The following is a 12411-nucleotide window of genomic DNA, read 5'->3' as shown; positions in this document are numbered from 1 at the left end:
ATCCTCTGCACTTAGAGTTAATGGAGGAGACAGCAGCCCTGCTGGGTGAGTCACCTGTGAGATAGCGCTGGACTCCATTCAGGCTTCTGATAGGCTGATGCAATATCACACTCATCACACATCATCCTGTGCCTATAGTATTCTCCTGCTCTGTGATCTGCAAGCTATGTTCTCACATCACTTTGTACTCCAGAAAGCAGTGTTTACCAATTACTTTGTGTATCACACATTTAGAGAATGTGTTAAATACCTGATAGCTATGCTTTTTGTTGATAGTTTTCAAAACGCCAACAGAAACAACAAAGGAAGAATCTTGCCTTAGCTCACACCTTTACTCTTTTGTGGGTCATTTCCTTCTTTCTTTCTTGGAGCTTACTCCAATCAGCTTTGTGACATCATGATTCAGGTATTTTTCCATTGATCAGGACAAGTGCAAGAACCAGGAAGGCTGTCTGTTCAAAGAATTGACGCACCTCCTTTTAACGTCACATCAGCCACTAGCACTAATCTCTCCCACTAGAGAGCAGGGCTCTGGTGCCAAACCACTGAAGACTGGTCATCTGGATTCAGTAAAAATATTGGGAAGGGTCACTCAGACTGTAATTATTAAGAAAGCACAACTACACAGTTCTCTGGTGATGTCCGCTTTTATGAACAAAATTATGTTACAAAACACCTGAGCATGTTAGTTTGAACCCGTCACTTCAGTCATTTCATTGCATAAGTTACAGTAAATATAAACTGGTATTAAAAATAATCTAGTTGACACTATTGCTATGTTAGTCCGTGCATAGCATGAGCTTGTGCATAGCGTGTTTGTGTTTGTGGGAGCTGCAGAGGGTCAACTCCTCCTGTGTCTAGTCTTCTGTCCGTCCTTCACCTATCTGCAGTGGGAGCAGGCTAGGGCTGAGGGCAGTGGGACTGACCGGTGAGGTTGGCACGGCTGCATCTCCTGAGGCCACCTTCACCTCATGCCCCATGTGAGCCCCTCTCTCTGCGGGCGCTTCCTGGGTCACCAGGGTCGCGTGCTCCGCTGCTCCTGCTTCTGCCGCACCCACTGGGCCGTGCAGCGGCCCTCACCCACCACCCACGACCAGCTGCCCTGCGCCGGACGCTCCTGCACCAGCTCGGGCAGGTCTCTCCTCTTCCTCATCTCCACTCCTCCGTTTCTCCCTCCCTCTCCACCTCCCTCTATCACTCCTGAGTGGAGGTGCGTCTCTCCCCAGCCGCTTTGCAGACCGCCGGTCACCGCGGCCTCAGGCTGTAGTTTCTCTCCTGTACCTGCCCGAGCCTCTATGGGGGTCGGAGTGAGCGATGAGTCCTTCTGTGAGACGAGTGGAGGAAGGGGAGGCTCTTGCCTGCAGAGAGATGGGAGGAAAGCACACTGTGAGATAGATAGAGAGAGAGAGAGAGATAGAGACATAGATAGATAGAGGAAGAGAGAGAGAGAAAGAGACAGACAGAGAGAGATAGAGATAGATAGATAGATAGATAGATAGAGAGAGAGGAAGAGAGAGAGAGAAAGAGACAGACAGAGACAGAGAGAGATAGAGATAGATAGAGATAGATAGATAGAGGAAGAGAGAGAGAGAAAGAGACAGACAGAGACAGAGAGATAGAGGAAGAGAGAGAAAGAGAGAGAGAAAAAGAGAGAGAGAGAGAGAGGGAGGGAGAGAGAGAACACAGACTGAGAACACAGCTGCATAAATGATGATAAGTTCAAGTGTCATGTCCTCTCTAACCTCTCCTGCTGGGTACACTTCTCTGACACCAACACACGCTTGGGGCGACATGCAAGTGTGGGAACGACGTCTGCTCTGATTACAAGTATCCATGGATGGACATGCAGGGGTCGAACATGAGTCATGATGTGTGTGTGAGTCACTCTCAATCAGATAATGATGCTGTAACTTGCAGGGACTTGTTATATGTGAATATGTACAAGAGTTGTTGCTCTGTGTATGTGTTAAGGATATCTGTGTGTGTGTGTGTGTGTGTGTGTGTGTATACATGCTAACCTGAGTGAATGTATACATCCAATATATGCCTGTCGCCCTGTTTGACCCTGTCTGTCTGTCACTGGCTGCAAACCTGCGAAAGCACACACACACACACACACACACACACACACACACTTAGCCCAGGTCACACTGATTTGACAGCCAAAATCATTTGTGACAGTTTCATAAAGCTATTTCGGGGTTGTAGAAATGAATACCATGGGCCACATGTAAAAAAGCTGTGAATACTTCATGATACTGAGCTCCATCCTGCAGACAATGGGTTTACATTGTGCTCCTATGCATAAATGCATGTATATTCTAAGCATTATCAACATCTATGGAAGTTCTCGCTGTGTACCGGTATATTTACATTTCTTTGATACTCAAATCACAGCACATCGCCATACAATTTTCTGTCCAGTCAACATCAACTTTGTTACATCTTCATTACATCTTCATCTTCTCACAAATTCAGACAAAAATTCTTATGAACTAAAAGAACTGACCACATTACTCCAATTCTTAAGTCCCTGCACTGGCTTCCAGTAAGTCACAGAATTGACTTTAAAGCACTACTGCTTGTTTATAAATCAGTTAATGGAGCAGGACCTATATGCAGTACACACACTCCAGACCTCTCAGGTTTCAGGAGAAAACCCTGTTAGTAAAACCTGCTGTTAGAGCTAAACATGGTGAAGCAGCTTTTAGCTGCTATGCGGCTCAGCTCTGGAACCAACTTTCGGATGACATTAAAATGGCCCCAACTGTAGCCAGTTTTAAATCTAGACTTAAGACCAAACTGTTCTCAGATGCTTTCTGCTAACTGCACTGAGTTATAATTAAAGTCTTTTGTATTTTGTCTTTTTAATCATTCTCTAGTTTTAAATGATTTTACCTTGTGTTTCATGTTTTCTTTTTATTATGATCTTTACATTTTGAACTATTCTTTGACTATATTGCCCTTCTATGCTTTTATTTGTTATTATTATTTGGTTTTGTTTATGTAAAGCACTTATGAATGACAAATTAGCAACTGATAAATATTACTGAAATGAGCAATGGCATGTTAATTTATGATGAGAATCAGCCTGCTCAATCTTTATAGGTTTAGAGAAGTTGCAGCTTCTCCAAGCGTTGTTGCCCCACTACTGCCTTCAGCATCCTGCCTGAACGAAGATGAACATGATCTTTTAGAATCTAAAGGTGAGACCAATGGACCAAATACACATAACTCCATATCAATGATAATGGTCCTCAGGCTTGAGGAATATTACACAGAGGATCCTACAGCTCTTCCTCCCTCTCCCTGAAGCTAGCCTGGCTCTGCGTGCCCATTGTTTCAGGCTGAATTTTATTACTCTAGAAACCCGCTTTGCAAGGTGAATCACTGGGCCATTCCTTCCCATAGTTGGATTATATGCTTCCCATCACATCAACAGAACTCTTATCGAGCCCATTCTTTTTGTATAGTGAGGTTATACATACAGCATATCCGTGTGGTTTGTTGTTCACCTGGGAGTTTGAAGGTGGCTTGCTGGTCCTCCAACAGAAGCCCCATGCCTCGGCTGTTGATATGGCGACTGTACATGTTGCCCCTGGCAACCAGGCCCCAGTGGCTTCCAGGCGGATGATGTGATTTGAGGGAAGTGTAGCATCAATACATTTGAGGGGGGGGGGGGGCAGAGAGAGGTGGATAATGGACAGAAAAGACGATGGAGAGGGGGAGGAGTGATAAACAGAACAGAATGGGGAAAAGAATATGGAATAAAAGTAGAACAAAAGCAGAACCAAATAAAATCAATGAACTGAAGTCAACTTAAAATGAACAAATGACATTAAACTGTAACATAAACAATTCCAATTCCTACATAATGTTAAATATAAAAACAACGTAAATTACATATATGGATAATAAAGATAAATCATGTGATGTCAAAGTGAACTGTGAAAGGCTTCATCACGCCTTTGAATGACCTCACAGGTGTCCAGTCTCCAGTTTTATCCAAAGCGACATACATATGTATGTCAATTATATTACAAGGAGGCATTCTCTGAGCAACTCGGGGTTAAGTGCCTTGCTGAAGTGCACAACGGTGGAAGCCTGAATTGGACCCGGACTCCTTAGCCAATGCGCGACAGGTACTGTATCTGTTACTGTTACAACTCGCTTGGCACCTGCATTTTTACAATTGAACCAGATTACCAGATTTACCGGATTATGGGAACTGACATCAGCCATGTCAGCTAAACATGAAGCTCTTTTACGGAATCATAAATCACTGGATCGGGACTGAGGTGACATCATCTCTTTTTATTGTTTTTTTTTTTTAATCACACTCGTTGTCTCAGAGTCTCAGGTTAAAACCAAACACTAAAAACATCAGCAGTAGAAACGCCCCCAGTAGAAACTCAGCATTCAAATGACTACAGTTAGGTGGATGTATTGTAAAAGGGCACATGTCACACAGAGCCCTGCACAGAATACTTACAGGAGAAACTCTTTAAAAAAAAAAAAAACATATCTCCACTTTTCATGCCCCAGATTGTTCCTTTAGGCATTTCATTATCAATGCATCATGGTTTTAATCTGTAATCAATGTTCAGTGGAAAACCTCGATTTAAACCATTTCGGTAAGACTAAAATGATGAACTAAAGGCCGCAAAACCCCACAGCCTGCAGTGGCATGGGCTGGGAAGAGGAGTCATTGGAAGCCGAACTGTGATCGATTAAGAGAACTGAAGAAAGAGCCAGAGAGGGAGAGAGAGTGAGATAGAGACAGAGAGCGAGAGAGAGATAGAGAGAGAGAGAGAGACAGAGACAGAGAGAGAGAGAGAGAGAGAGAGAGACAGAGACAGAGAGAGAGAGAGAGAGAGAGAGAGAGAGAGAGTGAACAAGTGTGTTGTGTAAGTGTCCAAACAAATGCATTAAGGCAGATGGTGTGGGGTTGTGGGACGGAGAAAATAATAACATTAGAGGGTTATTGACAGAGAGGACAGCAGTGATGGAGGGATTTTAGTGGGGTGGACGTGTTTATAGGAGTGGAAAGACAAGAGAGGAAGGTCATCACACAGAGGCAGAGAAGGAGAGCGAGCGGTCAGATAAAGAGAAGCACACAGAAACTGAGGCCTGTTTGTTCTCCGCACAAAGCCGAGTACATAAACAAACACACAGATAAAAAGCACCCCCCCCAATCCCACCCCATCCCAGACACACACATTCCTTGTGCCCAGCAAAGCGTGCCGTACACACACAATCAGCTTCGGCTCACCCACCAGTAAGAGCATGGAGGCTCCTGACTAGATACATTTATCTCTGTGGCCTGGTTGGCTGGCCTCCAGCAGTGATGTAAGGATGCAGATTCAATCTACCGAGTATGGAGGCTCCCAGAGCATGCAACTGCACGCACACACGCAACACACACACACACACACACACACACAAAACTAGGTTTTATTCTAACTCTGTATGTGTGCACAATCTGTCACAATCACAAGACTGGTACCTGGTGCGCTTTGCCCTGCAGTTGTCGCTGAGTCGGGTGTGTGCGTGCAGCGCGGCGGGGGGAGTCCTGCTGGGGGAGGATCCCACACTGAGGGAGCGCGACACGGGTGGCGAGGGGAGGGGACCCCCGGGGCGAACAAACGGCCAGGGAAGGACTCGCCGCTCCTCCCGGACCACTTGAAGGGGAACAAGCACACAGACTGGTCAGTTGGAACCACAGCACAAACCATCCCCAGTGACCCTAAACTCCACTATAGACCCTTTCAAGAGAGTTCCATTATCAGCATCATAGTTGGCCCCACAAGACTTCCTTTTTAACGTTCCATATGTTATCTTAATGCAGAGGAAGTAGATTGGGAACCAAACAGAATGTTCAAGCATTGTTTTTGTTTTTATTGTTGAAAGGGTCTATACCCACAATGAAGCCCTTTCATTAGAAGACTTTCTAACTTGAGCAAGATGAAGATGTTTCACAGAGACCGCTGAAACACTGCAGTAAAATGTCAAAACTGTCTGACAAACTAGCAGTAAAACTGTCAACAATGACAAATGTCCCTGTATGTTTACTGTTCCACACAGCAGTGTAGTGCTGCCTAATGGAGATATGGCAGCTCTTGAGAAACTTGTCTTCATGGAGGGAGTTCAACTCAGTTAAGGATGTGAATGACTTTGTTAGTACAAATGACTGAGGCAAAAAAAGGAAGAAAGTGTACAAATTATCATTCTTTTTCTGTGTATATGAACACAGGGCTGTGTAGCTCTGCTGTGACATAACTAATTAAGAGGCATTTGAACCAAAATACAGCCAGTGGGAGGCCCGCAAGCTAGCGAGATATTTTGTGAGAAATCTCTGCCATGGCTGTGCTAACTTATCCCACCCTGAAATTTTCTTTTTCTTTTGTTCCAAATGTTCCAACAAACTGAGCTGGAAACTGTTTTCAGCATGATGTCACCTTAGAACTTCCAAGAAACTCTAAAAGGACTGCGGACTGCAGACATCCCAGTATAGACTAAAACCTACCAATGGACATTCCACACGTGTGCATCCCTACATCATAAACAGCATCACAAATAGCATCATAAACAAACTGCATATAAACACACTGGTGTAACACACTCCCCCCTCAAACATTCCACAACCGAAAATATCCTTCATAAACACACGACAAACAAACAAAGCACACATAAAAAACCTCCCAACCCGCACAACACTCACCATCCCTCTCCACAAGCGAGTACGGTTTGATCTCTCCCTCTGGCTTTCTTGAGGGAACTTTTCTCAATGGGACCGCTGCAGAGCAATAAATTATAATATGATTACAAATAGTCCAACACAAAACCCTGAACTCTCACATTCACATGCCTTTATCTACAGTGACTGGGAGTGTGGGAACATTGTGTGCAACAATCAGAGCATTAGACAGCTTTGGAATAAAGACAGCAGAACACACAAGGTTGCCATGTATGTATGAACCAGCTCCGCCATGCTGATGTTGCAACTGCATCAGGTTCATTAACTTGTGTACACATTCCAAAGGGAGATGCACACACACCCAGACTCTCACTCACTCTTTCGCTCATTCTCCGACTCACTCACTCAGACACGCACACACACACATACACACTCACACACACGCATAAACATACACGCACGCACACGTGCACGGACGTGTACACACACACACGCACACACACACACACTTGAAGGTGGAGAGGGAGCAGGTGGTGTGTGTTAGGGGCATGTGGGTGGTGGGACCTCTGGACTTTAAAGAGCTCAGGGTGGAGAGGGACTTATGCTGGGTTGTAGACGGACACAAACAACGGGAACCCTGTGAGAAGTGGGGATGAAGACGCTAAAGGAGAGAGGGAAGAATTAACAAGCTGAGTGATGAGAGGGAGAGAGTGAGAGAGAGACAGAGAGATAGAGAGAGAGGGAAAGAAAAGAGAGAGAAGAATGAAAGAGGTTTAGGGAGAGAGAGAAAAAGAGGGAGGGATTGAGAGAGAAGTTTAGGAGAAGGGTGTAGAAAGAGAGGCAGAAAGAGGAAGAGAGGGTGAAAGAGAGAGCGCGTCCTTACAAGAAGCCGTACATCCTCTGATCCGTCAGAGGTGAGGGGGGCGAGCCTGAAGTAAAAGAAAAGCTGTGATGTCATCAAACCGTAACCGTTCCCTTCAGGCCCCATTAGCCGACAGACTAACCCTTCAACCACGACCCAAAACCTTACGAAAGACCCCTCGATGCCTCTATAAGCTGGCCTCAAAATCAGACTGCCCTCACCTCACAGACCCACACCCCAACACCTACTGAAATGCATCACTATACACCTCTGTGGCTGGCTACACACCAAAGCAAAACATAAAGCTGTGAATGGAAAGCCCACACTATTTTAACAACACACTATATAACACCAACATTTGCATGTAGCCTATTTACCAAATTAACTCTATGTAAGATCCTACATACATATATACCCCTGCCCGCTTCAACCCATGTAGCTGTAAAAAACATCTTTTAATTCAGCTACTAGTGTGCCTCTGCTACAGTGTATTCTACAAACTTAAACTTTGTGATCTGCATCTGCTACAGTAAACACTTGTGCTCTACTAGCTTAATAACAAATCAGGCTCATCCAGAGAGGAGCGCTTAATGCTACATAAGGCCTGGAAGAGATCAGATACAGTGGACACCACCAACACAGAAGTTCACTGAAACCACTGCTTACACAGGATGTTATTATCCACTCTGAATTGCACTGCACTTCAGGCTGAGACCTGTGCTGGTTTGTGGGGGTTGGAACAGGTATACCCACAAAAGTAAAAAACACACACACCCTTTCCTAGCCCCTTATGTTTGGTGGAAAAGAAACCTGTTCCACAGGTCTGTCACATACCTGCGGTGTTCCTGAAGAAACCATTGAAGACTACAAAATTATTCACCTGGGAATGGGAAAAAGATAAAGGATAGCATCATGGCAAAGCCTGTTTGATAAATATGTATTCAAGACAACACTTGAAAGCTGCTTGTGATCTCAAAATAACTCAGGCACTGAAAATGAATAAATACAACTCTATTTTAATCTCAGCTTTGTCAGACGGTATAAATAACTCGACAGCGCAAGTGTCTGTGTGGGAGTGCCATGCAGGTATCTGACTGGAAACTATGCATGTGTGCGTATCTCTGTCTACGTCTGTCAACACAGAAGTATTTTCTCTGCCAACTCTGCCACTAGAGGTCTCTGTATTACAACACCACTCTCTTCCTGCTGTTTGATCGATTTGCTTTTTCCATTAAACCCCTGGCTTGCTGGTATAACCTTCTTACTCATGTTACAATTGCTACAATTTCTGAAAGGTGTGTCTTTGGGATTTCTTCCTCTATGATATGAACGCTTGAGTTAAAGTCTATAGACCCTTTCAACAAGGTAAACAAAAACAATGCTTGAACATTCTATTTGGGCCCCAATCTACTTCCTCTGCATTAAGATAACATATGGAATGTTAAAAAGGAAGTCTTGTGGGGCCAACTATGATGCTGATAATGGAACTCTCTTGAAAGGGTCCATAGAGGAGATTCCTCAGCATGCGTGACTTTGTCTAGAGTTGGCAGAGAAAATACTTCTGTGTTGACAGACGTAGACAGAGATACGCACACATGCATAGTTTCCAGTCAGATACCTGCATGGCAAAATCTGTACACGTAAAAATTCTGCTCTTCCACTGACAGTTTGTTTGCATTTCAGTTGCACTGACCTTGCACAGAGCATAAAGACTGAAAACTAATGACGGACATAACACACAGCTTTATCACGATTTTGCACTTTAAATATGAACAGACACAGTGTGAGAGCCACCATGACACAGGGCCGTTAGAGCATGTGAGATTAAAGCTGCATACCTGAGGAACACCCTCCTTCAAATCATAGTGTTTTTTGAGAAATGCCAGGAACTTAGGGGAAGGTCTATCATAGGCCAACAGCTCTGGCTCCACCTTCTTATGCTGTGTCCAATTAGAAATCAAACACACAGACTCACAGTCAGACATAACATAGCACCAGAGAAATAGGCAACCACACACAAAGCAAAAGACTTAATAGAATAGAAACACTGTGTTTTGTGTGTGTGTGTGTGTGTGTGTGTGTGTGTGTGTGTGTGTGTAGTTAGCCACCTGCAGCATGAAGTTGAAGAGCTCCTGCCCATAGCCGTGTCTCTGCAGGTTCTCTGTGATGTAAAAATCCAAAACACACAACGGCTCCGTCTCTACGTGCGCCCCCCGCTGGTCCTAGAGCCACATTACAACAAATAATCACAACATCCGCAGAACAGGACTGATGTGGTGAAATGAGGAGTGAGGAGAGATGTGCAGCGGACTCACCAGGAGAAAGAGTTTCTTGTATCCAACCTTCAGGAACCCAACAGCCACACCTCGTCCTCTAGTATATATAGAGAGAGGAGAGAGAGAGAGAGAGAGAGAGAGAGAGAGAGAGAGAGAGAGAGGGGAGAGAGAGAGAGAGAGTGAACGAATGTGTGTGTATGTGACAGAGAGATGATGTGAAAAGCAATTAACAGAAAATGGAAGAGTTGAGACTTGCAGCAACAGTAAATGCATTACAGTTTATGTCATTCACCCAGTAATATGGGTGAATCTTTTTATATTTCATTACAGATCTGAGTATGTGTGACAGAGCAGTATCACAAAAGAGCAAGGGTAGGTTTCATTGGGTCTGAGGTGGTAGTGTTATATGCAGGTGAAACCTCTTGTGTGTTGCACAGTCCTTTACTGGACTCCATTCTGCAACCCTGTACATGGGAAGCAGACTTGCCAGTGAAGAGGCTAAAAGCCACAGCTGAGAGCTTTGTCACCACCGCATCTATAAAGGCTTTGGGATGAGGTTTTAAAGCACACAGCTCTCTAATCCTCTGGCCTCTGTTACACAGCACATATGTGTCTGTGTGTGTGTGTGTGTGTGTGTGTGTGTGTGTGTCTGTATGTGTGTCTGTATGTGTCTGTATGTGTGTGTGTCTGTGTGTGTGTGTATAACAACAAGTGCCAATGTTTGAGAGTGCCAGTATGTGCACCACATGCAAAGAACCAACGAACCAACCCCCGAGCTATCAAATGTTTGGGAGGGAAATCAAACTGAGCTCCACTGAGGGCTAGAAAAAGGAAGAGGTGGATGTGTGCATGATGGAGGTTTGCAGGTTGAGCTGGTTTATGTTTATGAGTTTACCCATTCAATTCTCCATCCTTGAGTAGGTACAGTTGATGTGTGTTAGTCTGGAGTTTGGCTGCACTAGTGATGGGTGCAGGGAGCTGCTGGGCCTGGCAAAGAAAGGGAACACGACAAAAGTTATACACAATCAGCTTATTCAATATCTCCACTCAATGAAGAAAAGTGGTAGACCATCCCACGTGGTTGCACCCATTGTGTGGGTGTGTATCTAACTGATTTTCTGCCATCAGACTGACATCTTGAACTAATGCTGAAATCTATATGGGGGTTCATGACTTGTTTACTTGTTAGTGAAATCAGTATGATGTCTGAATCTGTAGGCTACACACAAGGGGCAAAATGTTCTCAATTTGCACAGAGACCACAGGGTTAAGCCTACCACAAACAAACTTGAACCTTCTCAACCTGCACAAAGACATTGAATTATAGTGTTCATAGGCTCTAATTTCTCACCTTGGCCGAGGCTTTCCCCAGCTCATCAATGACTCTGGCAATGAGTGCTTGAGGATCTCCTCTACAGACAAACAGAACAGGGAGGGAGGGGTACAACTTACAGGGTACAGTAAGGCAATGAAGACTCGCTCTATTAATAGGCTAACACTAGCACGTTAAACAAATGGCCACACTCTTAAACGCGCACATCTGTTTTTCAGATGCATATACTTTATAATGGTGGGGATTAACCGATTATAGTCCTGCATCATCCGATGTCATGTAAAGTACACATATTGCATTGACTAGCTAAAGCGCTTGCAAGCCGTCAATATAATCCTCGTCTTTAACTGTGCATGGCGTCCTTTAAGAATTTGCTGGCCAAAGCAAAGTCATAATCAACACCGCCAACACAATGTCAGCGTAGCAAAACATAGCTTTGTCCTACCAGGACCACCAAGACCCCACCTCTCTGATTTATGGCGAATGAAAGCCGCAAGAGTTATCTACATCATATAGAGTATCCTACAGACTACACGAAACTGAACGAGTCAGAATTTGCAACCATCAAGTGACATGCCCATTTACCTTCCAGATGATTTTCGACCCGCTGCCAAATGCTGATCCAACACTGAAATCTGCTCCGGGAAAAGAGCATTTATATCGAAAGGAAATTCCATGATAACAAGAATCCGTGCAGTCCCAACACTCTGCAGTCAAGCTTAACCTGAAGAATCCAGTAGGGTATTTTCAGGCTGCTAGAACAAGATGCGTGTTGTTACATCTGAGATTCTATAAAACGCACCACACTATTTGCAACAGTCTAATATCTGTCACATGTCAAACTCTTTTAACAATGCTCAACAAAAATCCGCAACTGTCTACAGCTAGCTCATACCAGGCAGCATTGTGTCAGATGCCCTCTGCCTGTTCATTGTCTGTCGGCTCCGTCACTCCCTCCAGCGTCAGTGGCGCTCCCAACTAGCCGTAGTAACAGTAATAAACACAGCCGGAACATTTTGGGATACGGTCTTGGATAACTGGAGTAACATTTCCAAAACATCAATCTGTGCTTACCTAGATCGAGACAACTATTTTGAATAAGGGGACACAGACTAAACAAACCTCAATGAAAACATGTACATGTTGTAAGATGACGTAAACTGAGAACAGGTGAGTTTCTAACTGAACAACATAATAATTGCTACACTTCCGCTTCCTCTTGACAACGAGACAATATCAACAA

General features: G+C 44.3%; 1 protein-coding gene across 7 annotated transcripts; it reads right to left on the bottom strand.

The window, feature by feature from the left end:
• Positions 1–638: 638 nt before the first annotated feature.
• Positions 639–12381, bottom strand: atat1 (alpha tubulin acetyltransferase 1). 7 transcript variants are annotated; one of them, XM_048230239.1, is made up of 13 exons: positions 12291–12381; positions 11754–12146; positions 11187–11247; positions 10731–10822; positions 9875–9932; positions 9668–9781; positions 9398–9499; positions 8394–8439; positions 6722–6796; positions 5507–5681; positions 3516–3619; positions 2019–2091; positions 639–1358 (listed from the first exon to the last, which is right to left on the bottom strand). In XM_048230239.1, the coding sequence occupies exons 2-13, from the start codon at positions 11843–11845 to the stop codon at positions 1013–1015; spliced, it is 1338 nt and encodes a 445-aa protein (XP_048086196.1). In that variant the 5' UTR covers positions 11846–12146; positions 12291–12381; the 3' UTR covers positions 639–1012. The 7 variants fall into 7 exon arrangements, with proteins under 7 accessions (XP_048086196.1, XP_048086197.1, XP_048086195.1 ...); XM_048230240.1 differs by having other exon boundaries at positions 11754–11920; positions 12064–12374; XM_048230238.1 differs by having other exon boundaries at positions 12243–12374.
• Positions 12382–12411: the final 30 nt, after the last annotated feature.

Source organism: Alosa alosa, chromosome 20 (assembly GCF_017589495.1).
Source record: "Alosa alosa isolate M-15738 ecotype Scorff River chromosome 20, AALO_Geno_1.1, whole genome shotgun sequence".
NCBI lineage: Eukaryota > Metazoa > Chordata > Actinopteri > Clupeiformes > Clupeidae > Alosa > Alosa alosa.
Note: the sequence above shows the minus strand (reverse complement) of the source record. Positions and strands in the feature narration are given on the sequence as shown.